General features: G+C 36.3%; 2 protein-coding genes across 10 annotated transcripts in view; one reads left to right on the top strand and one right to left on the bottom strand.

Annotated features, from left to right (window-relative positions):
• Positions 1-1,634: 1,634 nt before the first annotated feature.
• Positions 1,635-5,850, top strand: LOC309506147 (uncharacterized protein). Of its 2 annotated transcripts, none has more exons than XM_082179758.1 (5): positions 1,635-2,055; positions 2,587-2,925; positions 3,044-3,196; positions 3,327-3,349; positions 5,453-5,850. In XM_082179758.1, exons 1-5 carry the CDS (start codon positions 1,995-1,997, stop codon positions 5,552-5,554), a joined length of 678 nt encoding a protein of 225 aa, XP_082035884.1. In that variant the 5' UTR covers positions 1,635-1,994; the 3' UTR covers positions 5,555-5,850. The 2 variants fall into 2 exon arrangements, with proteins under 2 accessions (XP_082035884.1, XP_082035883.1); XM_082179757.1 differs by having other exon boundaries at positions 1,645-2,055; positions 3,321-3,349.
• A 1,559-nt stretch (positions 5,851-7,409) lies between these two features.
• rap1gap2a (RAP1 GTPase activating protein 2a) overlaps positions 7,410-27,680 on the bottom strand; it is an 80,684-nt gene continuing 60,413 nt past the window's right edge. For 2 of the 8 annotated variants that reach the window (XM_082179710.1, XM_082179709.1), the window contains 21 exons: positions 24,902-24,937; positions 22,138-22,170; positions 19,262-19,486; positions 18,738-18,841; positions 18,533-18,611; positions 17,184-17,237; positions 16,780-16,863; positions 16,577-16,677; positions 16,229-16,358; positions 15,993-16,148; positions 15,835-15,906; positions 15,662-15,748; positions 15,275-15,415; positions 13,293-13,439; positions 13,037-13,152; positions 12,243-12,338; positions 11,899-12,016; positions 9,841-9,940; positions 9,121-9,188; positions 8,829-8,867; positions 7,410-7,599 (listed from right to left, as the gene is read on the bottom strand). In XM_082179710.1, the coding sequence (XP_082035836.1) occupies positions 8,859-8,867; positions 9,121-9,188; positions 9,841-9,940; positions 11,899-12,016; positions 12,243-12,338; positions 13,037-13,152; positions 13,293-13,439; positions 15,275-15,415; positions 15,662-15,748; positions 15,835-15,906; positions 15,993-16,148; positions 16,229-16,358; positions 16,577-16,677; positions 16,780-16,863; positions 17,184-17,237; positions 18,533-18,611; positions 18,738-18,841; positions 19,262-19,486; positions 22,138-22,170; positions 24,902-24,937 (1,956 nt within the window). In that variant the 3' untranslated portion in view covers positions 7,410-7,599; positions 8,829-8,858. Of the gene's footprint in view, positions 7,600-8,828; positions 8,868-9,120; positions 9,189-9,840; positions 9,941-11,898; positions 12,017-12,242; positions 12,339-13,036; positions 13,153-13,292; positions 13,440-14,221; positions 14,445-15,274; positions 15,416-15,661; positions 15,749-15,834; positions 15,907-15,992; positions 16,149-16,228; positions 16,359-16,576; positions 16,678-16,779; positions 16,864-17,183; positions 17,238-18,532; positions 18,612-18,737; positions 18,842-19,261; positions 19,487-22,137; positions 22,171-24,901; positions 24,938-26,244; positions 27,032-27,680 lie in introns of those variants that run through there. The other 6 variants (XM_082179712.1, XM_082179711.1, XM_082179713.1 and 3 more) reach the window with 4 other exon arrangements.

The raw sequence follows: 27,680 nt of genomic DNA, 5'->3' as shown, positions 1-27,680 counted from the left end.
TACAACCTTTGAAACATGAAAAAAAACCACTATAGGTGAATTACAGTAATATTTTCACATCAATATGTATACTGTACATACAGTAAGGGAAGTATGGTCAAAATTTCACCTGTAGTAAGTCAGTCTGGTCCCTTTGGAATTACTACAACCTTTGAAACATGAAACAAAAATATAGGTGAATTACAGTAATATTTTCATATCAATATGTGTACTGTATGTACAGTAAGGGAGGTATGGTCAAAATTCCACCTGTAGTAAGTCAGTCTGGTCCCTATGGAATTACTACAACCTTTGAAACATGAAAAAAAAAAACACTTTAGGGTGAATTACAGTAATATTTTATTGTCAATATGTGTGTACTGTACGTACAGTAAGGGAGGTATGGTCAAAATTTCACCTTTAGTAAGTCAGTCTGGTCCCTATGGAATTACTACAACCTTTGAAACATGAAAAAAACACTTTAGGTTGAATTACAGTAATATTTTATTGTCAATATGTTTGTACTGTATGTACAGTAAGGGAGGTATGGTCAAAATTTCACCTGTAGTAAGTCAGTCTGGTCCTTATGGAATTACTACAACCTTTGAAACTTAAAAAAAAACACTTTAGGGTGAATTACAGTAATATTTTATTGTCAATCTGTGTGTACTGTATGTACAGTAAGGGAGGTATGGTCAAAATTTCACCTGTAGTAAGTCAGTCTGGTCACTAGGGAATTACTACAACCTTTGAAACTTAAAAAAACACTTTAGGGTGAATTACAGTAATATTTTATTGTCAATATCTGTGTACTGTATGTACAGTAAGGGAGGTATGGTCAAAATTCCACATGTAGTAAGTCAGTCTGGTCCCTATGGAATTACTACAACCTTTGAAACTTGAAAAAAACCCACTATAGGTGAGTTACAGTAATATTTTCATGTCAATATGTGTACTGTACATACAGTAAGGGAGGTATGGTCAAAATTTCACCTGTAGTAAGTCAGTCTGGTCCCTAGGGAATTACTACAACCTTTGAAACATGAAAAAAAAAAAAAAACACTTTGGTGAATGACAGTAATATTTTATTGTCAATATTTGTGTACTGTTCAATTGTAATGTAGCCTACTAATTGTAATGTACTAATTCCTTAGTGACCAGACTGACTTACTAGAGTAAGAGAGGTATTGGCAAAATGTCACTGGTACATCGGTGTTAATAGTAACCAACTGTAAGCTTTGGAATTTGAACTTGTCTGTTTTTTAAGTGTTAAAAATTATACGTTTTAACGCGGTTGGTGTAATTTGCAGACGTTCCCTCGAGCATTATGAGCCGTGACAGCGCGTTGAAGCACTCTCATGTATAAATATGCAGCTATAATGCACGTAAGATAATTTTTAACGAATATTTCATGCCAACATAAATTGATTGACTACTGTTAAAAGTAATATTGTTCTTGAAATATCTGTAAGACTGCTGACTTTATAGAGCAGTGACATAGAAAAACGAATGTCTGGCGAATATCGAACCTAAAACTAACTTTACCCCGCTGGAAAAGCATCCTTATCTGTAGTTTAATTTCCTGCCCAGTGCAAAATTACCACAGCTGGACAGACACACATAGCTATTGCAAAGAAGGATTCACAAAGTAGCAATGTTAGTCTATCTAGATTCCATCATTCGTCTCCTAGTTTCAGTCAAGTTATAATGGGATGTCAACAGTGATAGAGATTCCCTGCTCCAACAGGAAGGATATGATCTAGGTTTCCCTAGCGAGTGGCAAACGTGCCTTTCCTTCCTTAAAGTGCACATGAACAATTCGACTGAAGCTGCCAAGCGTAATTAAACTGAAAGAGTACATTTCCCTGAAGTGAATAAAGAGAGTGGGTGTTTACGGAGCTAGAAAGAGTTTAGAAAGGAACTAGTATTGTTGTAGGAAACCTACCGCGGAGACGTGACAGAAGAATCATCCGAACTTCGAGGACTGCTCGTCAGATAGTATGGAAAAATTGTGAATGATGAAAAGCGCTTACAGGTGTTCCTTGACGTTTCTGGCATTTTTGAGTATGTTAAAAGGTAAGCCACTTCTCAAATTCATAGTTAAAACTGCGGTACTTTCAAAAGTAGGCTACTTAAAACTGTTTTTCTTAATAAAAAATTTTGTAGTAGTGTAAACATGTCTTTCTCAGACTTTTCTTTTTAATGGTTTTGCACCCAAAAATGAAAATTCTGTCAACATTTACTCACCCTCGTGTTGTTTTAGACCTGTATGAGTTTCTTGCTCTGTTGAACACAAAAGAAGATATTTTAAAGAATATGGGTAACCAAACAGTTGTGGGGCACCCTTGAAGTCCATATGGGGGAAAAATACTATGAAAGTCAATGGTGCCCACAACTATTTGGCTACAAACTTCTTCAAAATATCTTCATTTGCGTTTAACAGAACAAAGAAAGTCAGACAGGTCTAAAACAACACAAGGGTGAGTTAATGATGACAGATTTTTTTTTTTTTTAACTATCCCTTTAATAGCAGCCTACAATCGGAACACAGTAAACGTGCTTTTGTGTAACTTAAATCTCAACTCGCTTGAAATACTCTGATTTCAGCATGTGAACTGTGCTTATCTGTTCGAGCAAGTCGTGCTTCCAAGTTTGTTCCAGAGGGAAGCAGTCTCGAGTTGAGCTGTGAAGTGCAACACTGTGGGGTTGGCTGGACTGGAGGATGGGTCTTCCAGGAAATGCAGAGCACAGGATTTACTCTCCTCACTCCCTCCGGAAGAATCGAGCTGTCTAATTACAGCTCAACAGCCAGTAGCACACATCTGTTAGTCCACATTCACAACATCAACCAATCAGATGCTGGATCATACATGTGCTTGATAACCTGGGCTCAGAATAAAACTACCAGCAATGGGCATGTGACATATGTTAATGTGACTGCTGCAGGTATGTGTATTCTGGACATGCTATTGTTTTGAAATTTGCATACACAATGAGAAAGTTTGAATGGGATCATCAACCTTTAGCTGAATCAAATCCATTTAATGTCTTTATTTCTGGACAGCATCAGTAGACTCATCGGGAAGAAACCTCTCTCATAGAGTTCTGCTGTGCCTTAGTGCCTCGATGTGCTTTCCTTTTGTTCTGGGATTAGTTTGGTGTCTGACCCGGGATCATCCACCACCACCCCCTGTCCCGCCTCGCTCCTACACTTCATGTAAGAGCCAACTCTCTATCTATCTATCTATCTATCTATCTATCTATCTATCTATCTATCTATCTATCTATCTGTGTGTGTGTATTGTTGTTTATCTGCCTAGTGTTGACATTTTTTTTTCTAGTTGCAGCTAGAGTGAAACCAAAAAAGGAAGTAAGTACCTCAGTTTCTTGTGCTTTCTGTTTAAAGCAGTAATGTCATCAATTGTTTTTACATTTTTTTTAAAAATGTTCTCTGAGGTCCAATGTTATCAAGATTATCAAGATACATTAAAAAAACATTTTTATTAAAATAATTTTCAACGTCCCTGCCATTACATCTCGAAAACTTCCGATGTTGAAAAATATTTTGTTAATAGTTTAAACATTTTCCAACAATGTGACACATTCATGCTTATTACATATGCTTTTAAGTCTTGGTTGTGGCAAATAAAGTGTAGTGTCGTGTTTTTAAATAAAATAAAAAGGATAGAATAGCATATCACAAGTTTGACTGCGGCGCTACAGTATAAATACTCAAAAGATCTTATATCAAAAGATCTGTATCAGACAAAGCAATAGTGACACATGGTAGAAACACTGCAACACACACTTGTGTTTTGCGACATTACTGTCGGATCCAATGTAGTTGGCACTGCATCATCTGTTATTTTCAGTCTCTCTGAAAAGCCTGCAACTGTGTCTTGTTTAAAAATGAATCCACAGTAAAATGAATTGAACAATTGAATAGTCTTACTGACGCCATTTTAATTAAATTTGACGCCATTTGACGCCCTTTCTTAAAGGGATAGTTGACCCAAAAATGAAAATTAGCCCATGATTGACTCACCCTGAAGCCATCCTTGGTGTACAGTATATGACATTCTTCTTTCAGACGAATACAAACTGAGATATATTAAAAAATGTCCTGGCTCTTCCAAGCTTTATAATGGGAGTGAATGGGTGTCTGTCTTTGGAAGTCCATCAAAGTGCATCTATTCATGATAAAAGTGCTCGACACAGGCTCTCCGGGGGTTAATAAAGGCCTTCTGAAGTGAAGCGATGCATTCGTGTAAGAAAAATATACATATTTAAATCTTTGACTAAAATAACTAGCTTCTAGCAGACGGCTGTATGCATCCATTTACGCCAAAAGAGTAAAGGTTCTTGCACACTGTGTATATTCGTATATTCGTCATTCCTTGTCTCAAAATGCTTGCTACGAATGCGAAAAACACAGAAAATCAAAACCCTTTCGAATTTTTTTTTTATGACGGATGAAAGTTTCGGAGGCAGTGTGAAAGCGTGATTGACATAACGTGAGGTCGTATTTATTTTTTAACGTGCGAAAATTTCGGACGAGAATTTCGGACTCGGTGTGCAAGGACCTTAATCCTTGAACTTGACAAACAACGTAATGACGAACGTGGTTGCCCAGCCCTGTTTGTTTAAACCGCAAGAGGCGTCAATTGCCGTCATTACGTTGTGCATCAAGTTCAACGGTTACGTTACTCTTTTGGCGTAAATCGATGCGTACGGCCGTCTGCCGGAAGCTAGTTATTTTAGTCAATAAAGTTTTAAATAAGGATATTTTTCTTACACAAACGCATCGCTTCACTTCAGAAGGCCTTTATTAACCCCTCTGAGCCGTGTCAACCACTTTAATCATAAATAGATGCGCTTTGATGGACTTCCAAAAACATACAGCCATTCACTCCCATTATCAAGCTTGGACGAGCCAGGACATTTTTTAATACAACTCTGATTGTATTCGTCTGAAAGAAGAATGTCATATACACCTAGGATGGCTTCAGGGTGAGTAAATCATGGGCTAATTTTCATTTTTGGGGGAACTATCCCTTTAAAGTTAGGATCACAAGGTTGGTAATGCAAAGACGTCTTGTAATCCCCAGAGACGTCTCCATGGTTTTGTTGTTGGAGTAATCCTGTGTTTGGGTCTGTCTCGTATTTACTACATGACATGTTTGAATCAGTGGGGGGCTAAAGAGGCAATGATGTAGAAGTAGGCGTTGATCTTCTTCTGTAGAGGCGGTCTTTCGTCACATTATAATGTCATAATGTGACAAAATCCAAACAGAGTCGTTTTCTGAACTTGATTTAAATAAAAGCTGGTTCTGGACTGGAAGTTTTCAGTTCTAAAACTTACAGGATATTTTTATAGTACAATGACCTCTTATATGTCAAAAGATCAAGGGAAAGTAGATTTCTCTATTCATGACCTTTGAATATGATTGATTTCTTGTCATTATTTATGCAGTTGGTGTATGCAGAAGTTGCATTGAAAAATTCAAGGCGGAAGAATGATTGTCCAAAACAAGTGCCTGAGCCAACTGTTTACTCCTCTGTGCATTTCTCCTGAACAGAAAGACTTCATCTTGCATTTCTATCTCACATGTGGCTGCGGGTATTTTTGAATACCAGAACAAACATGACTGTAAACATAGTGGCTGTACAGTTGCAATGTTAGACACAACAAGAATATATCACACTTGTGATCCTTTGAAATGTGAATGCTAGCAATGTTACACTTTGATTTAATATAGTTGTGATGCCGTATCTGATGGTGTTGCTCTTCCAGAGATGCCTGTAAGATGTGCTTTGTGTATATGGATTTTGTGATTGTACCTGAAATAAAAGGAGGCATATTTGAGCAAATGGCATTGGAGATATTTTTCAAATGATTTAGACAACAGACCGCTATTTGACACAAAATACATTTTATTTTATAATAAATTCTTAATGGCACATGCCATAACCAAATATACATATACATCATCTTTTAAATTATCTTTTAAATAGTTTTTGACTCTGTATGTTTTTTTTTTTTACGTAACATCAACAACTTTTAAAAGCAATAAATTATGGCAGTACAAACATATATGCCATCACATTTTATGTGAATGTTCTTACTATTGTACAAGAATATTTAACTCGCTCTCTGCAGTCTAATGCCCTCACCAATAAGTACCGCTGAAAACTAACAACTGATTCATGAGGAATGAGAAGAGACACATATTTGTAAATAACACAATTTCCCAAAAAAAAGAAAAAGAAAAAAAAGTCCTTCAAAACATTATTCTGCTAGCCATGGTTGAATAACGGTGCATTTACATTACATTGAATAACGTTATTACATCCACAAGTCCATAAACCATGTTGATGTGTCTCTGCTTTCTGGCCTGGTTTCACAGACAGTGCTTAGATTAAGCCAGGATTAAGCCTGGCTTTCACACTTCAAGCGGATGCGGACTGTATTTCACAGTCAACATACGGCTTTTTTTGCCCAGGGTAAAGCAAGGAAAACTACACCTTACCTCAACAAGGCCAAAATGGATGGCACTCTTTTTCATCTAAAATGCAGCATACGTACTGCAAACAGAGTACGTGTGAAACAGGCGTTAGTTCAATTAGGATATTTAAGTAGCTTTTTAAAAACATTACTGGTGTGCATTCAGAGATAAAACAATAGCACTGAAATATTTTAAGATATGCCAGTGCAAGTTATTTCAGTTAAAACAGCTCAAACATGCATTTTAGTCTGGGACTAGCTTAAGCCTTTTCTGTGAAACCAGGGGTAAGTGAATAATTTAAATATGTATAAATATATTTGGAAAGTAATTTTCTTTTACTCAATTGTGCTAATATACCTGTTCAATAAAGTCAGCAGTAGCTGCCAACCCAGTGTTGAACAAATTTATTGTAGTCTTTATTCAAAAAACTAAATGTATACTGAAAAGATTTTGCTTTAAAATATAATAAAATGTGTCTTTGTCAATCACACAATGGCATGTTTTTTTTTGTTGTTAAAACCTTTAACTTTCTACCAACAATAACCCCAGGTAAATCTTCCTCTTTGGTTGCCCTCAGGAAAGAATTCGACCTCTTCTTACATCACTCGAAAAGAACAGAACCAATTCATTTCTCAGCAGTGCACGGCTCTTTAAAGTGAAGAGAATTTTAAGGCTTACACTGATGGGCGATGCGTTACAAGACTCAAAATGACCCGTAATCTCTGCAACAGACAGGGTATAGTAGCTGTACAGGAGCTGATAATGCAGTTTTGTAGTCCTTCTCTCTTGTAACATTTAATGACTGTACTGTTCAAGTATTTCAAGTGGCTGTGTTAATATTGAGCATCTGTCTAGAAAGCAATCGCAGCTAGGCAAGGACAGTTTTCAACACTTGTTTGAGCACTACATTTAAAATGTTGGACTAACAGAGACATTTGTTGCTTTTTCTACTAAGACTGGTGTCCTCTAAACCCTTTTTGTGCGAGATTGTAGGATCAGTTCTTAACATAGTGTTCAGTTGTGTAATATGTTGAACAGTAATAACTGTTGCATCGGCTAGAGAAAATGGTCCCTTTTTTCTTCCAATCTATAAAAATCCATTCATAGCCACTGCCTAGAAAGACAAAGAACAGACACATTGGGTAAATTATGTACGTTAAAAGTGCACAGATTCATTAAAGGGATAGTTCACTTTGAAATTAATTTTTGGTATGTTTTAGCTTACCTCAAGGGCATCCAAGATGTAGGTGTCTTTTTTTCCGCAGTAGTTTCAATTTTGATATTTTTAGGTCAAACCGTTCTTGTCTGTCAGTCATATAATGCAGGTCGATGGTCACCGCCTCAAAGAGCATGCACAGAGTCCAAATTAAAACAATTCCCCGTCGTCCAAATTAAACAATTCCCCATCGTAAGTACACATTGATGGCCTAAGACACGAAACGAGCGGTTTGTGTGAGAAAACGAACAGTATTTATATCGTTTTTACCTCTTATACACAGCCATGTCGAAGTGATCTGATCTGACGTGTGCGCAGGCTGGTGCATAGATATATACACACTAGATGTCGCCTTAAAGACATTCGTTCCAATGAACTGCCGTAGACAAGGCGACATCTAGTGTATATATCTATGCACCAGTCTGTGTACACGTCAGATCAGATCACTTGGACATGGCTGTGTATAAGAGGTAAAAACGATATAAATACTGTTCGTTTTCTCACACAAACCGCTCGTTTCGTGTCTTAGGCCATCAATGTGTACTTACGATGGGGAATTGTTTAATTTGGACGACGTGGAATTGTTTTAATTTGGACTCTGTGCATGCTCTTTGAGGTGGTGACCATAGACCTGCATTATATGACTGACAGACAAGAACGGTTTGACCTAAAAATATCAAAATTGAAACTACTGCGGAAACAAAGACACCTACATCTAGGATGCCCTTGAGGTAAGCTAAAACATACCAAAAATTTATTTCAAAGTGAACTATCCCTTTAACAATCCATTAGAAAGGCCTAAATTGAAAATGATCAGACTCCTTTTTTGTTGTTTATTTGTTAAAAACAATTATAGAACATGTTTCAGCATTCATTTAAAGCATTCATATTCCCACGAAATAGTTCCTATCCAATCCATATATGCTGTACTTGCTAACAAAATGAGTTTTTTCACCTCAAAGCTTATGATATCCATTCATTTTCATTCTAAATAAATCAAATGTAATAAAAAAAACTTTATTTATATTTCTATGCAAGTGTCAGTATCGAAAGTTTTGATATTTCAATATGCATCTGCTCATCCCTACTAGCTTAAAGATGTGTGCATACAGTAACATGCAAAGTACCTTTTGTCCATGCAGTGGCTTCTGTCTGACCTAATGACCCTGAAAGAAAGGATTGTTCTCAGTAAATGTATTTTCATTATTCACTTTGCAAATAGAAACAAATGCACTGTTATAGATCTAAGATATCAAATGCACTTTCACCATAAAACCCAGAGTAACACACGTGCCGTTATCATTTCAACATCACCGTTGTTATCAATCTGATCTACCAAAAAACAATCGACTTTGAAACCAATATCAAAATACACACACACCCTCAATATTAAAGGTTATTCGAGGACAGGGAACTTACTGTGGAGTGGCTCAGCTTGTCGAAGCGGAATTTCAAGTTTGACCTTGGTGAAGTTTTGCTCTTTACATCTGAGGAAAACAGGGGGAGTTCTTGTTTTTTTGTTACAGTGCCAACGTGCAAGAATTTGTGTGTGCATGCCAAGTACATGTGCGTGTATGCATACAATGGCCAAAAGTACAGTATGTGAACACCACCCTCAGTCTAACTGATGATTCAGACTATTTAAAGGGATCCTATTATGCTTTTTTACATTTATTATTATTATTATTTTTACATCTTTCTAATCTGTTTGTGCATGAAAAAGTTGAAGCCTAAATTCAACCTGTTCATCATATAAAGCGATCAGGTCTCTTCAGAAAATTTGAACTAAACCGCATATGGATTAGTTTTACAATCTTTTACAAGCATAAATGTGGTAGTTGCGTAGCTGTCAATGGAGGGACAGAAAACTCTCAGATTTCATCGAAAAAATCTTAAGTTCTTTGATCTTTAAAAGTCTTACGGGTTTGGAACGACGTGAGGTTGAGTACTTCATGACAGAATTTTCATTTTTGAGTGAACTAACCCTTTAATTGCGAGTCTGACTATTTCAGCTATTTCCAATTGCCTATTAATACTGAATGGTTTTGACGTGAAATGTTCATCGAGCCCCTATGGGTGTGGTTTTCGGGTGTCTGTCCACTAACTTTTAGCCGTGTAGTGTATGATTGCTTTTTTCACCTGTGGGACTGCGGCACATGATCAGTGGCGTTCCGGAGTTCTGGCTTTCCACGCTGAGAGACGGACTGTACACAGATGAAGCCGTGGACGGGTGACTGCTCTACAGGACACAACACACACCAAATGACAGTCTGAGTGAACTGCAGTGGCACTGTTAATACTACTGCATTTGTTATAGATTGTCCTAGAACTAGTTCTGGTGCAGTAATTAGGCACATTGACAGGCGTCAGGCTGAGTGGATCAATGCAAAGGGCCATTTAGAAAGTGTGCGATGGTTATCTGCAAATCAATTGTGTACTGGAAGCTTCTAGATGTGACAGAAGCGTAATTGAATTGTTTTCATAGTGAGCTTTTCTGAAGCGATTATCCGCAGGAGCTTTGCTAGAGAAAGAAACATATGGCAAAAAGTATTTTCTTGATCATTTTGTCTCAGCTTAAAAATTATTTAAAAAACACATCTGCAATTGATTATCTGCAAATCAGTTGTGTACTGGAAGCTTCTAGATGTGACAGAAGCATAATGTAATTGTTTTCAGTGAGCTTATCTGAGGTAATTATCTGCAAGAGCTTTGTTAAGAGCCAGACACACTGCAAAAATTATTCATTTTGTTGTTTTTCCGCTGTAAAAAAACATCCTTAAAACGTTTTAATACTCAATTGATTTGATTGTATTTGCTTTAAGCATAAACCTAAAAAAATTTTGTTAGACTTAGATTAAAACAAGAAAAATAAAAAAATTTCAAGGTAGATTATATATTTTATAATATGTGACCCTGGATCACAAAACCAGTCTTAAGTCGCACAGGTATATTTGTGGCAATAGCCAACAAAACATTGTATGGGTCAAAATTATCGATTTTTTTTATGCAAAAAATCATCAGGATATTAAGTAAAGATCATGATCCTTAAATATATAAAAAATATATTTTTGTGAGTGGATGCAGCACAATCACCTATAGAAATTTGAAAACTCCCTGATTTTCTCAATATTTCAATTTTTCTGCACCCTTAGTTTCCAGATTTTTAAATAGTTGTATTTAGGCCAAATATTGTCATATCCTAACAAACCTAATATCAATGGAAATATTATGTATTCAGCTTTCAGATGATGTATAAATCTCAATAAAAAAAAACAAAACACATAAGACTATGATTATGTGGTCCAGGGTCACATATTAAAATAAATCATATGTATCGTGTATATACACAGTATATATATATAGTGTGATATAGCTGTATATCAGCATGGCTGTGATTCGGCCGTAGGTAATCACAGTATGCTGATATACAGCCATATTGCACGGTTACGAGTGTGATATTGCATTTATACAACAGTTTGACATTGTATAAAGGTTTTTTTTGCATTGAGTAAATAAATCTTATTTTTTCACACGTGAGTAAATAAATAAGAAACAACAACGGAGTGTCTTTGAAAACCCTCTTTTGTGTAGAACTACTTCCTTCCACCATGGATTCAAATCTCAAGTTGACAGTAAAGTCCCTTTAAGACTTAAAGCAAAACAATTCAGTCAAACGTACAAGCAGCACTCTAGTACAGGATTTAAGTGAAATATAGCCTAAATATAAAGTTATGAAACCTAATTTTCCCCTTAACCAAAATCAATTTGTTCCGGAATAAGTAATAGATTAATAAGACCAAAGATTGCTCGTTTGATATACCCAAAATGAATTATATCTCATGTTTAAACACTATCTACATAAGAGCCAGCAGCAAATTCCTGAAGGACTGGGCAAGGTGAAGCTGTTCTCTGTGCGCACATGAATGCTGAAGAAAAAACAATTTTTTTGTAATGTGTGTGTGTGTGCGTGCGTGCGTGTGTGTGTGTGTGTGTGTGTGTGTGTGTGTGTGTGTGTGTGTGTGTGTGTGTGTGTGTGTGTGTGTGTGTGTGTGTGTGTGTGTGTGTGTGTGTGCGCATCTTTTGAATCTCCTGAAAGGTCAACAGAACCGTTTTTGTTTCTGTATGTGTGTGTCTGTGTGTGTGTCTGTGTGTGTGTGTGTGTGTGTGTGTGTGTGTGTGTGCGTGCGTGTGTGTCACCATTTCCAGCTCCTCCAGTCCATCTCCATCCCCCGCTGTGCTGCTAAAGCTGCTGGTGCTGGAGGAGGATCGGGAGATATTAGCTCTGCCGCTACACTCTTTCAGCTTCACGAATGGCCTGCAGGACCAAACCAGCAGGAGAGAGATCACACAACAGAAATCACAATTCTTTATTTTGCTGAAGAACTATGAAATAAACAGGACTTTGCTAAAGAAAATGTGCTGTAAAACCATTTAAAACGGCATTTCGGAGTCATTAGAAAGGCCAAAACATCCCAACATTGCATTTAAATCAGCTGTGGCTACATGAGGAACTGGAACTCAGAAACAGCACAAAGACCCACCTTTCTTTGTTTGGGCAGATCTCTGGTGAACTCGGATTGGACGACGTCTCTGACCTCACTTCCTGTGAGTGAGGGAATACTTCTGTTTTTTGGTCACTATGAAAACAGAGAAAACTGTTCATGTAGTGTTTTTCAGAAATACTAATGTACAAACGTGGCATACACAGACACACACAAGTGTAACATTGTGAGCTACATTTGCTGCGTCCCAATTTGCATACTATCCATCCTAGATAGTATTCAAAATGGTAGGCTACCTAGTATCCCAAAGGTACCAAGATGGTCTACTATTTGTGTACAGAGTACGGATCCGTGCACACTCTAACGACTAATATTATCATGCGCTGGCCGAAGATTCGATTAGAACTACAAACATGGAAAAAGTGTTAAAACCCGAAACACATGAGAAGAGTTCTCCGCATGAAAGTCCCACGACTGGCAAATCAACATGCTACTACATTTCTATTCAATATGAAATAAAATAAAATGTGGAGGATGTTAACTGTGACAATATGATTGACAGGGCAGTTTAAACGATGACAGGATACATGTAACTAACTGACAGAGCGGTCAGTTTAAGACACAATTATGATGAGGTAGTATGTCTCAAAGCTTGCCTACTCTTCTGCTACACACTCAAAAGTATGTACTTTTCTCCACAAAAACAGTACTTACTTTTAGGGCATAGTATAAGTAGGCTTATTGGGATGCAGTGATCATCTTTGTATATAGAGTCAGATTTTTGCACATCAGTGTGTGTATATTATATATAAAATGATGTGTTTTTTGAGTACCCGCGAGCTGGATGTTTCTCAGTTGGACTTTCTGTGCTGGAGTGCAGTCTGGGGAACAAACCAGAGCGCCGCTTTACAGGACTCTTTAACGGAGACTTTGCAGACAGCACTGGAGGCTGACAAACACAAACACACAAATAAAGCATCAAGCTCATGCACTGCTGCACCCCAATAATAATAATAAGTGACTTATCAGCATTCACTTAATAAGATAAGAATTTCATCTGAATAAATGAATGTAGGAGAATATAAGTACAGTGAAGGTGCTCTTGGTGCACTCCATGCTGTTCTGCTGGAGTCCTCCACCGCTGACGCTGGACGGGACACCCGCCACGGCTCCTGGACTCTTGTGTTTATGAGTCACCATCGTCTCCATGGAGTGGCTCCTCACACGCATGGCCCTCTGACAGAGAGAGAAAGAGACAGAAGAAGAGGGTAAGAGAAGGACTGAGAACGAACCTAAATATAGAACCCGTATTGAGTAGAAGTACAATACTTTTTTAGAGCCAAATGATGAGGAAACGTAAAGTTGTCAGAGATTATCTCATCACAGAATATTCTTAAGGCTTATATGTGCATTGTTTATATTAACTGGCTAATAATGCATTTAATTTTAATGATTTATTTGTTTATATCAGCCCTAATAATTATAATGAAGTTTGGAAAACGGAATTGTATTTCCATGAAAAGCCAGTAGGTGGCGCTAAACACTAACTTATGCTAAAGCCAAAAGTTAAAGGGCAGAAAACACAGTCTACTCTAATCTTTAGTTTCATTTATATATGTATTTTTTATATATTACGTTTATATACTTTTTTGTAACTTTACAAACTTTCCACAACAAACATCTCTAAAAGTGTAAAAAAAAATTGTGACATACAATTATATTATACCTACAATATATATAATTTACTTAATATTATAATATATTATAACATTATCTATCTATCTATCTATCTATCTATCTATCTATCTATCTATCTATCTATCTATCTATCTATCTATCTATCTATCTATCTATCTATAAAACATAACATTTATAACAAATATATATAAATATAACATTTTATATTGTATTATAATATATTCATGTTATATATGTTATATATTATATATATTAAAACTACTAAAATCAAATATTAATAAACAAATCAAATAAAAATGTATACAAATAATAAAAAAATAATAATATGTAAAAACTTGCACAAAAGTACAAACAACCTACAGAGAAATCTAAGAGTCTTGTGTTGTTGTATACATGTTTAATGTATTGATGTATTGTTTAATGTGAACTGGTCATCTGCACCAGTTCGGCTTGGTAATGATACACAGTCACAGCTGCTACGCAGATCAGAACTGCTGGATATGTGTGTGTCTGCAAACTGCCCAACACACACCTCCACCCTGCCTGTAAACACCCACACACGGCAAAGTCATGCATATGGTCACTAACACACAATATAAACAGGCCTTATAATGAGAGCTTAGTAGTTCAAAACACCCCAGTTTCATGCATTTTAATATCTAGACAGACAGAATGACATGCAGACAGGCCGATCAAGACAGACAAGTGCATAAAAATTACATTCAGCGGCAGACATTATAACTGTGGGTATACATATACTACCGTTTGAAAGTTTAGGGTCGGTAATGTTTAAAAAAATAAATAAAAAAAATTCACCAAGGCTGCATTTTTTTGATCAACAATACAGTAAAACATTAATAATGTGAAATATATTATTACAACTTCATTTATTTAAAAATAAATTTATTCCTGTAAATGCAAAGCTGAATTTTCAGCATCCTGTCTTCAGTCACATGATTCTTCAGAAACCAGTCTAATATGCTGATTTTGTGCACAATTCTTTTTTTTTATAAATGATGAAAAGAATTGCTGTTGCTGATATTTTTGTGGAAACTGTGCTATATTTTAAAGGATCATTTGAAGAATAAAAAGTAAAACACAAACAGCATTTATACATATAAATCTTTTGTAACATTATAAATGTCTTTACTGAATTTAATGCATCCTTGCTGAATAAAAGTAAAATCTTACTGACCCCAAAATATTAAATGGTAGTGAACATATTTGAGAATATATGATATATTTTTAGAAGGAATTGAGAATTTTCTTTATACAGAAAAAAAATCAAAGAGCTACATCCTTCAGTAAACCAAATCTTTAGGTTCTCAGAGATTTTAAGAGGGTCAAGTGGAAGTCAGGATAAGACATCTCACCTTAAAAGACTCCAGCAGCCCACCATGACCTCCATTTTCTAGCTTTTCTTCATCTGAAGCTGAGCCCAGTCCTACTGTGGCCTGTGTCTGTCTGTGCAATTCATCGTGAAGGTTATCTAACAGTGCTGCTCGTGTCCTCTCCTGTCAAAACACACACACACACACACACACACAAATAGACAATGAAGCATATCGACTAATTAAAGAGATAGTTCCGGAAATGAAAACTCAATGACAGCATTAGTAAATAATGACAGAATGTCTGAGAAAACAAATCTGAACTGTGAAATATAAACTCGCTAAAAAGTTGCGATTTTACTCCGTGGTGGAAACAAGCTTCCATAGGCAGGTGATATGTTGATCTCTGGATGTTTTTTTTCCCCTCACCTCTAGCTTGGCGAACTTGTCTGACTTGTAGCATGCATTTTCTGCATTGATCAATTTTGCCAGGAGAAATTCCCGGAACTCAGGACCCTGGGGAAGAATTGATCTCCATCATCAAATGATACCAATCATCATCTTTTGATGCAGTATTTATATGAAACAATCTTCTATACTACCTTCTTAAAGACTGAAGGGTTTGGAAGAGGGGGGCCGAACGGAGGGACATCCTCTCGCGCTGTGACGGACACCTGTGAACACAGATCAATATCTCAGATCAGTGTTGGTTAAGGGATTGATGGCTATCTGGAGTAAATCAGTGAGGTGTTTGACAAACCTTGTACATGGTATGATCAGTACAGGGGTTTTCTGCCTGCACTAACACGTAGGCATGAAGGAAGTTGGAAGCGATCATATCAGGTACGAATGGCGTGGGCCCTTCCTGGAAGACGGCTGCGACGATGTCATTGCCAATATGTCTCTTCCTCTGGAGCTGAGAGATATGACACAAGAGAAAAATGTTTAGAAAATAACAGCAAAAAACCAAACAAACTCTGGATTTGTGTAGCCCACCTGCTGAATGTCTCCTTCTGTAAAGGGAAGTTTTGTGGAAACGTGAAACATGATTTCTCTCTGACGGAACGTAGTATAGACGGACTCGGTTCCCGTCTGTCCATGAGACACATCCAGACCGCCTCTGAAACTGAGCAGCACAATATCACCAGACAAATGAGTTCTGCGGAAGCTTAGGCAGATCAGTCTGATTACCCTGTGCAGACTTGCAGTCAAAATCACGCACATTATGAACTAAATTATTCACATATTAACTCTATGATTATTGTTTAATATTAAAACGGGCCTTTTGTGTGTGTGTAGGTGACCCCTGGCGGCAGTTTTCAGAGTTTAATCTCCGTCTCTCACCCTTTAAAATCCTGCAGTTCAATATTGTCTCCTAAAACACTGAGGAATTCAGCAAAGGCAGGCGTCTCCTCGTTGTTGCCGAACAGCTCTTCCTCTGATGTCTGATGTGAAAGGACAATAGCAATGAAAAAAAACGGAAAACATTCAGTGAAAATAGGCCTGAATAAAATGGAAAAAGAAAAACTACTCAAGATGACTCTCACCTGACCAAACTTCTGATAGATGACTCCAAACTTGAAAGTGTTGTTCACTTCGTGCTCATCAAAACTGACGATCAGTTGCGAGGCCTTGGGCGAGAGAGAACCAAAAAGTGAGCAAAAGCGCCCGCAGGGTCAAATATGTGTGTCAGTGCCTTTCCATAATTCAGGAGTTTGTGTTTGCCATGCAAAGCCTTGAGATGATCAAGGCTTCTCTCAAACACTCTATGTGGTTCGGGCACGCCAGGCAGTGTAAAGCAGATGGATCTGTGAGTCCCCTGGAGCATGGGAACATTTTAATTCAGATGACTTGGGTACTAGGGTAAGACGGAGCAAAGCATAGCCCTATTTCACCCTGACGCCTGGAGTAGGTAAGTCACAGATGGAGTGAGAAACAGAGAAATGCTCACCCTAGGGTAGAGGACGGGGTTGAACTTTAGACCCGTGACATCATCGCAGAGCAGCTGAAACACACAGGACACATCTGATGTGAGCATCTCGCATCTTTTGAGTGGATTGAGGGAAGTTCAAAGGAGGTCTGCTAAGTATGTGGTCTTGAGAAACTTTGAGAATTTGTGTCCTCATGCACTTTAAAAGTTTGATTACAGTTGGACTAGAACAATAACTCTAAAATCTTTTTTGATTGGTTGTTTCAAATAATTAAAATATACACTGTATATGATCAATAAGCTATGACAACATGTTTTTACATTGCTCTTACTCATCAAAATAAGTTAAGTTATACAAGATTTTAAAAAATTAAGTCAGTTTAATGTAATTTAAGTTGAAATGATTTGAACATCCAAGTTGATTGTACTTAAAAAATTTAAGGCAGCAACTTTGTTTTTTACAGTGTATAAACTACCGTTCAAAAGTTTGGGGTCAGTATGTTTTTAATAGTAATATTATTATTAATATTAATATTATTATTCTGCAAGGATGCATTAAATTGATCAAAAGTGACAGTAATATCTGTTACATTGTTACAACATTGTTTACAAATACATGTTGTTCTTTCATCAAAAAAATCCTGAAAAAAGTATCATGTTTTTGACAAAAAAATATTAAGCATCCCAACTGTTTTCAACATTGATAATAATAATAAATGTCTCTTTAGCATCAAGTTCTGAAGGATCATGTGACACTGAAGACGAGTAATGGCTGCTGAAAATTAGGCTTTGCCATCACAGACATAAATTACATTTTAAAATATATTGACAAAGAAAAATGTTCTACTGTTCAAAAGTCTGGGGTTAGTAAGATAACGTAATATAAATGTTTTTGAAAAAAAGTATCTCATTTAAAAAAAGGCTGCATTTGTTTGATGAAAAATACAGTAAAAATCAATATTGTGAAATGTTAATACAATTGAACAAACTGTTTTGCACTTTTCTCATGATGCTAAAGAATGTTCAATTGAAATCACATGCTTGAACGCTCAAAATGAGTTTTTGTAGAAAAATATATTGTATGCCTATTTATTAAATATAAAATAATTCCTTTATTTATATTTGTTTTTAAATGACCAGCTTGTGAAGCAGAAACAGCCAACAAGCACTCAGGATGCATGGGAACTTCTTCAAAGCATTCCAGGTGGCACCTCATCAAATTATTTAGAGAATGCCATAAGTCTGCAATGCTGTTATGAAGGCAATGGAACAATCTAAAAGACCGTTTTAATTTGTTTGGACTGCATACTTTCATTTACGTTATTTAATGATGAATTTTGCCTGGTACTGCACATCTTGCCAATACACACCTTGGCTATCTGTGGTACACTTGGTAACTGGAGGAGTCCTTCAAGTGGGATCCGCTCATGAAGGGTCTTTGTTTTTGACCTAGAAAATGACACTTGAGAATAAATGCTCAGCTATTTACTATGACAATACAGGCCTACCTAGCTATGACCATACCAGAGTTTCAATATGTGTTGGAGTGTGTGATGTTTAATGTGGATGTGGCACCTGAGCATGATGCGGAGTGACTCCTGTCCGTCTACTTCTTCATACTTCAGAGACATGATGAGGTGTCCCATACTACTGGCTGTGCAGTAATAGTTCATGTGCTCCTGAGAAAGGTGTTTACACAGGCGTCATTGTTGCTTCCTCACAAATTTTAATATGGTTCATTTTCCAATAGACTGATTTTTCATCTATAGCACTCAAGCGTGGCTCGTTCAAGTCAAGCTCTCTGTGAAACAGAACTGATACAAAAATGTAGAGCACAAAATGTTCGTGTCATCACACCTCATGTCCAGTGTTATGAAAAACTGTGAGTGAATAAGCCATGGGCACATTAAATATTACCTCAGACGGGACACTTACTTTCAGCTGAAAGGGCATATATTGAAATTGTGTGGCTGTGGTAAGAATAACCCATTATAAATAATGTGTACATGGGTGTGTCTTTAACTATGGGTACTTTTGACCTTGTGGACTTACAGTATAGAAAATAAACATAATGTCTGCAATAACAAATGAATCCTGACCTTGCCCAGAAAGTGTTTGCGGTAAGCGCGTGAGGTGTTGTTACACTCCAGCCGGTAGCTGGAGCATCCTCCTCCTCCACCAGGACTAAGACCATCATCCTCCTCCTCACAGAAGCTGCCGTCTGAGGACGTGGGTGTCCCGACTGGAGCCTCGGGATCCTCAATCCAGTATCCGCCAAACTGAGGTAAAATGACCTGAGGATAGGGACCACCCTTCTCCAGGACCTACACAGCCAATATGAAGAAAAATATCAAAGTCATTTTGATTTCAGTTATATAACTTAATAACTTTATAATAAGCTAAAAAAATCACAAACCTTACAGATTAGCAATTCAGGTACTTATAATGATTATATAAATATATCTTACTATTATATAAATACACATACACTACCGGTCAAACGTTTGGGGTCTCTTATGCTCACCTAGGCTGTATTTATTTGATCAACAATACAGTAAAAACAGCCATATTGTGAAATTTTAGGTAACACTTTATTTTACTATAAGTCACTTTGCAACTACATGCCAACTAACTCTCAGAGTATTAGTAGACATTCTGATAGACTGCTAACACTTTATTTTAATGGTCCTCCAACAGACACTCTACTGACTAAAAGTAACTTTGCAACTGCGTATCTATTAACTTATTCTACAAACCTGAACCCTAACACCTAGCCCTACCTAACAGTCTACTACAGTCTACTAATACTCTTATGAGAGTAGTGTAAACTAATTTTGTATTATTTTAAACTGTAATTTATTACTGTGCTGGCAAAGCTGAATTTTCAGCATCATTACTCCGGTCTTCAGTGTCACATGATCCTTCAGAAATCATTCTAATATGTTGATTTGGTGCTCAAGAAACATTTTTGATTATTATCAATGTAAAAAAAAAAGTTGTGCTGCTTTTTTATTTATTTTCAGAATTCTTTGATGAGTAGAAAGTCCAAAAGAACAGCATTTTTTTAATAGAAATATTTTGTAACAAATGTTTTTACTGTCACTTTTGATCAATTTCATGTGTAATTTTAAACGATTAATAGCAATGTTGACGTTATTAATGAATGCTATTATCATAGTGTAAGTTGGTTATGTTTCATGTTCCTGTTTCATGTCTGTCATGTGATCCCTGTTCTAGTCCTGCCATGTGTTCCCTTGTCCGATGTGTCATGTTGTCATTGGTTCATTGTGTCATTGTTCACAGGTGTCCCTTGTCTTGTCATTAGTCTTGTGTGTATTTAAGCCCTCATGTTTGCCATGTGTCTTTGTCAAGTTTTGTTTGTGTAACCATTAATGGGAAGCTCCATGTCCACGTTTATGTTTTGTTCATGCCACGCCACGCCATGCTTTTGTTTTATGTTTGATCTTGCTCTTGTTATGTTATGTGTGAATAGCACATGGGTTCTCTACAACTTGTCTTCAGTGGATCTATTACAGTGTTATTGTATTGATTATCTTTGAATTGATTATGTAATTGGCATGATACATGTACCTGACTAATAATAAATTGTTACATTTGGATATATCCTGATTTACTCTGAAATTATTAACTCTAGTAGATTACGTTAAATCCATAACATCACAATTCTACACTCAGGTTAGTAAACGGACTGAAATTCAGCTTAGGTGGAGCAGAGAAGCACACCGACTGAAGTTTTAAAGATCCGACTGACACATTGGCATTAGTCATGTATACTTAGACTGTAGAGGCTAATAATGGGTTTTCCGTTTAGAACAACAGAGTGTTGTAAGACCAATCTAAATAGGGGTGAGCCTCAACCTCTGATTATTATTTAGTATTATTCTAACTAAGTGTACATGGGAAACCACGGCATGATTATAAAAAGTTACCATTAGAAGTAGTTAAGTTGGTCAGCTTGATATACAGCCATCTAGGATATTGGTCAATCGCCTCTGTCTAATGACCGAGACTGACGAGCTTGTGATTATGTATACCCGGCCGGTGCGTGTTATAGTGTTATAGGAATCCGGATGAACGAGTGTAATTTTAACAAAAAGTTCACCTAAATGTAATGATTAACATCTGACCATGTTCAATTAAACCTTTTTCATTTTTGGAGTTAGATGAAACAAAGAGGTAATTCAATTAAACCTTAACCTTAAATTAAACCTTCACCCGCTTATCAGAAACTGTCGTTGGGCCAATTGAGCGGCCCTTACAATAGCTACCTATGAAAACTATGGAAAAATAAAAACATTGTAAAAAGTGGTAACCTGCGATTGTTAACTTAAAGGTATAGCGGAGGATGTTTTACTTCCTGGTGGGTAGTCTAAACTATTGGTCCTCCTAATTGTCAATCATTCTGGTGAATCAATCAAACTTTTCAAAAAGTGGAGAGGGCGGGTCTTATCTAAAATTTGGAAAGATCCTCCGCTATACCTTTAAAGAGCGATTTCTACCTGCTTTAAAAAAAACAAAAAGATCTATAACTTTATTGGAATAAATTAATGTACTTTCAGATATATTAAATTATATTTTTGACTTCAATAAAACCAGTTAATTTAGATTATATCATTTAAGGTTACCATTTTTTTCTGTGTAGCAGAGTAAATGAGATTTGTTGTCAGGGACAACAGCTTGAGCTTAGCAAATCATTTTGCAAACCTATCAAAATGCAGAACACAGTGATTGACCAATCAGTATTAGTAATCCAGAGAGCTGTATAATAAATAGAGACAATCAGTTCCTTTCGGTCCTAAAATACTTGTGCATAATGAAAACTCTCTTGAGCTGATTTGCTAAAACAAGAACATAATAATATACAGTACATATAACTATAGGCATGATTGTGTGTGTGTGTGTGTGTGTGTGTGTGTGTGTGTGTGTGTGTGTGTGTGTGTGTGTAAGGACTCACATCCTCAATCCGGGGGTAAGGGATGTAGTCATCCTGTAGGAGAGAAAAATAAATTTGATCTTAGGATAACACCGTAGAGCCAACTGCGCAAATTACAGTCTGTTTATTGCAATGAGAGCATCCCAAGAGCAGGATAGAGAAATAATATCCACAACACAATATGACTGATAAAAAACAAAACAGCTGCAACAAAAAAAGGCATCTGATTATTCTCTGCTTGCATTCCTATAATCATATATGAGATATAAAGGTTTTTAAGTCTGCATTTGGACTCTCTGGTAACGTCTGATGGCCATCAACACTGACCTTTACATCACTAAATGTACAAAAATACTTCAAAATGATTGATGTGGATTGATGTTGTGAAACTCCAGACTGTGGCTGATATTTATCAGAATATTTATAGAGAAGAAAAGACTGAAGAAGAAGATATTATACACACACAACTCTCCCACTCACACGCATGCACTTACAGACACAAAATACACAAACACGTTCAGAATACCAGCCCAACCTTGGTTCTCTTAGTCTCCTCAGTTTTGGGAATCTGCCGTGTCCAGGTAAGCAGAAGAGAGTGGAAGAGGAAGAATGCATGACACACTAAAACAGCTATGTTTATAGTCAATGGAGTCTTCCAAACCTTTTTGTCCTTTTTTCCCCCATTTTAAAATTGTTTTAATAACACTATGGTGGCTAATATCAAGATATTTGGTCAAAAACTGTGGTTCCCCTGGTAAACTGTTTCCTGTTAGTCTAGGAAAAACAGTTGCCTAGAGATGAATAAAGGCAGAATCTCTTGTTCAGTTTGAAACCTTTATAATGTTTGGCTCTTAGCTGTGATGAGGCTAAAGCTGTGTCTAAATTTGCTTCTTAGTTCCCTTTATTGAGAATCTGAATATTGGGACATCGATGGCAATTATTTTGATGATTACGAGGTGACTCAATAAAGGTAACTGATATATTCCCAATGGGGCTGTATAACACACCATTGACAATCTTCATTTTAGCTGTTAACAGTTAAAGGGGTGCTTCAGTGCTGGCAAAATGGGCTTTTAATAAAACTTGGCTGCCTATATAGTAGAAAGGTACGAATGTTTTGAAATCGGTGCTAGCTGAGAACAGAGAAAAAAAGGCTGCTGTTTTCCCTTTTGACAAATAGGAAAACTTCAACACCCATAATGCACTGGGCATGTTTTTGTCCAAGGCCACTCCCACCCAGTCTGCTACAGATACGCTTACCAGAGTAAAACACCGCCTTGCTTTAGTAGGAAATACTTCTTAGCAAACTTTTAGTTATAATGGTGTTGAATGGTGTTCCCGGGTGCAAGAATTCAAAGAGTAAATTTTAAAGAGTTACTTTCAGTTTCCAGTGAATGATCCAGCGTGTGTAGGAAGAAAGAATTGTATTCATTAAAATTACATAATATTTATTTTGATTAATTTAAATATACATTTTAATTAATGAACTTTATTTAGAAATTAAAACATTAAAAGTCAAAATTTTTAAGTTAAATAAAATTAAACAAAAAATAAGTTTCTTCAAATTTTATTCCTGTTCAGTTCTTAAAAGTTCGTGGCATTGTTTCCCTTTCATAGACATTAGGGGCCAGATTTACTAAGAGCTTGCTCCAGCGAAAACCCTCTTTTGGCATTAAAAAACTAGAAAAGGCACGCAGTGAAAAAAATGAGCTAAAAAGGCTTGGACAGGGTTATTTTTGCGGCTGACCTTATTGCATATGCATTTGTAGGAGTATCCCTTTCAGACACAAAATTTATGGGAGGAGAGTATTTAAATGAATCATGTATTTAAATGAATCATGCAGGGGGATTTATTAAGGCTTGCGCATGTCAATATACTGGTATTTGCGCCATTATTTACCACCCAAAAAAGCATGTCTTAATTTGCTCTGCTCTTGGTTGGTCATTATGGAAATGATCCGACAGCGTCTGTGTTCTTTCATTTGCGCATCGCAGTAGATCACGCGAAGAACTTTCCACTCCCATCGGCACTTTATTGGGATTGCGCTCTCACGCAAAAGTGCCCTGTTTAGTAAATCTGGCCCTAGGAATGTAATTAAAAACAAAATCTCTTTTAGAAAAAGAAAGTAGGAAAAGGCCAATTCCTTGGGCTCTGTACATGCTACAGAATGGACCTGACTAAGACACACCTAAACACCTTCGTATTTGATCGAGAACATCACAAGTGCATGTGATGGAGAGAGACATCGGCCCTTCAGACAAACCATCGATCTGTCACTCATACAGAGATCTGGTCAAGAAGACCGAGGGCTTTAATAACACCCGACTAAGATACCACGCTTCTGCCTCAGCATATTGATCGGCTGATCTTTAGCTGCCTGCTGCCCATCATCTACACACCCTCACAAACATACACACAATGACACCACAACTGTTATATAACAGGTCAGTGTGTCCTGTTCCCAGTCTCTCACCCAGTGGGGTTCCTATAAAAAACCCAACCCAAAGACTGACCACAGAGAAAAGTTCTGGCCAAATTACTGCTTTGTCAAATGAGCCGAAATGTGTAATTATTCATTCAGAATAACTGATGATTGGTGGTCCACTGGAGAGAGAACACTTAGCCAGCACTCAAGGTCAAAAATATGCAGTGATTGTTATATTATTATACAGTAAAATGCTCTTCAGCCTAATTACAAAGTTAGTGGAGGAATACTGTTATTACAGGAATCTTAAAGAGCGACATGCACTTATAAGATCATCTGAATAATGGAAGGAGTCTTACCTGCATCCTTTCCAGCATGTCGAAGAACTCCGCCGACTGGGAAAGAAATATAAATTGAGATAAGTCAGTATTTGAATGTCTAAATTTACATCGTTTTGTGGTGATATTTACATCAAACCAATATGTTAATTTTTTTTTTTTTTTTTTTTTTTTATCTGGAAGGAAATTGTAGAATCAAGAAAGAAATATTCCTAAGAACAGGTTAATTTTGACACCACTTATTTTTTATTATTACTTTTCCATTTTAGCAGTAAAGACAATAAAACTTGGGATGCACCATTATTAAAAGTCTGTCCAATAAAATTCCGATAATTATTTTCATGTAATGGATGATAAAAGATAAATGTCAGATATTACATTTCTACTTTTTATTTTTTTTATTAAACAATCAATAAAACACTAAAAACCAATATCAATAGTTGTAGATTCTACAGATGCATCAAAACATTAGACATTTACAATATGAAAATTTGGATATTTTGAGATTTTAAATAATACATTTAACAGTATTAAAAATTAGTAGTGCTTTTAAAGATTAAAGTTAAGTCATTATTAAATGATGGCAAAGACAATCTACATGTAAATAAATAGGTAAAATGAGCATTCTCAATTAAATATAAGATAAAATAAAATAAACCTGGAACTGATTTATTGTGCATCCCTAATCAAAAAAATAAAAAATAAAAAATACTATGAAAAAATAATTATTTACAGTTATTTAAAAAATACAAAAAATTAACTAAATAACTTTAAAATACTTTTATAAAATACTCCATTTTACAAATACAATAATTAAATAAATGAAACAATTTTTTTTTTACATTTTAAAAGTAACATGTAATGGTCACGAAATAATTTCTGGACAGCTCTGCTCACTTTGGACAATCTCTCAATCAACTTGAGGTGCATCCTAGGATGGTTTTTAAATGGGCTCTCAATAATACACACCCAACTCACACAGTCTTAGGGCAAAATATACAAGCCTGATCATATCTAAAAAATCAACTACAGTCTGGAATCCACTGCACATTTGTAGTGCTATACCATAAACACTGGAATGTGATATGGGTTGAGATATGTTTAATGCATGTTGAATGACAGTAAATGACTCTTTCTCCATAAAGACTTAAGCCATAATACATCTTCAATCTAAATCAAACTTACTGAACCTTTACAGCCTCATTTAATCAATGGGCTGTGCAACCATTATGGATTAAATATTAGAAATGCACCAGATATTTAAAGTATAATTTTTAGTCTAGACCTGAAGGGCTTATAATAAACAACCTCAACTATTCTTGATAAACTTGCACAATACTTCAACTGAACCCAGAGTCTCTTACCTCAACAGAGCACCCCTGCTAGTTAAGAGCCAGACCACCCCAAAGAAATCGGATTTTTGTTCAAAAGAAATTCCTTTGGTTTAAGGATATTCGTATGATCAGACAGAGTAACAGATGTAGGTGGGTGGGACAGAGCAAACGCAGATCGGTTAATGTTTAACCTGCCATGGATCCAAGGGCAACTCGCCTTCACAAAGTCAACAAAGTTCAGCCCAGCTGAAGCATTTTTGCCCAAATAACCTTGAGGGATTGAGACCACAACATCATTAGGACACATAAGGGCAACTCCTAAATTCTAAGGCACAACGCAAGGCCAAAGAAGGAAACCAGTAAAAGATGTGTAGATATTTGGAAAGGCTTTAAACGTTTTGTAATGCAATGGCCTGTTGACCTTTTTGATTATTGAATATTGAGATTTTTGAATGAGAAATTCACATGAGTCAGCGGTCCAATGCAGTAGCAGCTAAATTACATTAGTAGGGCAGATTCTAGGTCTTAGCGCAAGTTTGTGTTAAACATTTTGTAAGCTTTATAATCGAATATCCTTGCGTTATTCAGCCTGAGGGTGGCGCTCAAATGTTGATTGACAGGCACACATAGAAAGCTAGTATTACCTTAATATAGAATTTATTGCCTTATTAAGTTGAGGAGGAATTCCAATAAGGAAAAGAAAGTCATGTCTGTTTTCAGAACATAACATAAAATGAAAAAACAGAACTATATAAAGTCTATTCACAAGAGCACATTTAAACTAAAGGATTTACACTTTCATTAATTAGGAAAACCAGACATTCCAACTATAGTTGATAGCACACGTACATCACAGAGGCGTCTATTTGATGTGCGTGTTTACATCTGGAAGACGTATTTTTTAGAGAGTTTGCTCATCAATACGTTTCCTGTCAGATGTCAAATAGAGTTAAGAAACTGTCTTTAAGATGTCTATGATTTAGAATGTATTTAAAACTGACATATTAAAGACGTCTATAAGATTAGTAAACAGCAGATGCTTTCCAGATGAAGTGATCTTTAACAGACCGTCTTTCACGATCTTGCAGACGTATACGTGTGCTATCTTACTGACCTGAAGAAGACTAATGTACACTGAAGACAATTCATATTGTCTTGATTTGGAGCGAGATTTACGCAAGGTAACGCGAAAAGCGGGGCAGTTTGAAATCTACCCAAATGGCTCTACATTAGAGGGTGCTGCAGTTTTACATTGGAAACCTGTGGGGCGCCGTAGAGCTGCGGACACAGGCACCATCTTCCCCGATTAGTATCATGATAAATGCCTGCCGTAGCCACACACTAAATTTTGATATATCCCGCTCAATTTACGACTTAAAATAATCAAGAAAATGATCATCATAATGTTGAACACACTTACAATTTATTATTCATTCAGTGTATATAGAGGTCTATGTTTTGGATGA

Source organism: Leuciscus leuciscus (genome assembly GCF_965113295.1).
Source record: "Leuciscus leuciscus genome assembly, chromosome: 9".
NCBI lineage: Eukaryota > Metazoa > Chordata > Actinopteri > Cypriniformes > Leuciscidae > Leuciscus > Leuciscus leuciscus.
The sequence above is the reverse complement of the archived record's forward strand: the minus strand, read 5'-3'. Positions and strand labels throughout refer to the sequence as shown.

Bases quoted from the DNA above. Each gene is read 5' to 3' on its own strand.
- LOC309506147 (XM_082179757.1), top strand. From the start codon at position 1,995: ATGATGAAAAGCGCTTACAGGTGTTCCTTGACGTTTCTGGCATTTTTG. The intron at 3,197-3,320 runs GTAAGAGCCAAC...TTTTTTTTCTAG, and splicing joins GCCTCGCTCCTACACTTCAT to TTGCAGCTAGAGTGAAACCA. The intron at 3,350-5,452 runs GTAAGTACCTCA...TTATTTATGCAG, and splicing joins GAGTGAAACCAAAAAAGGAA to TTGGTGTATGCAGAAGTTGC.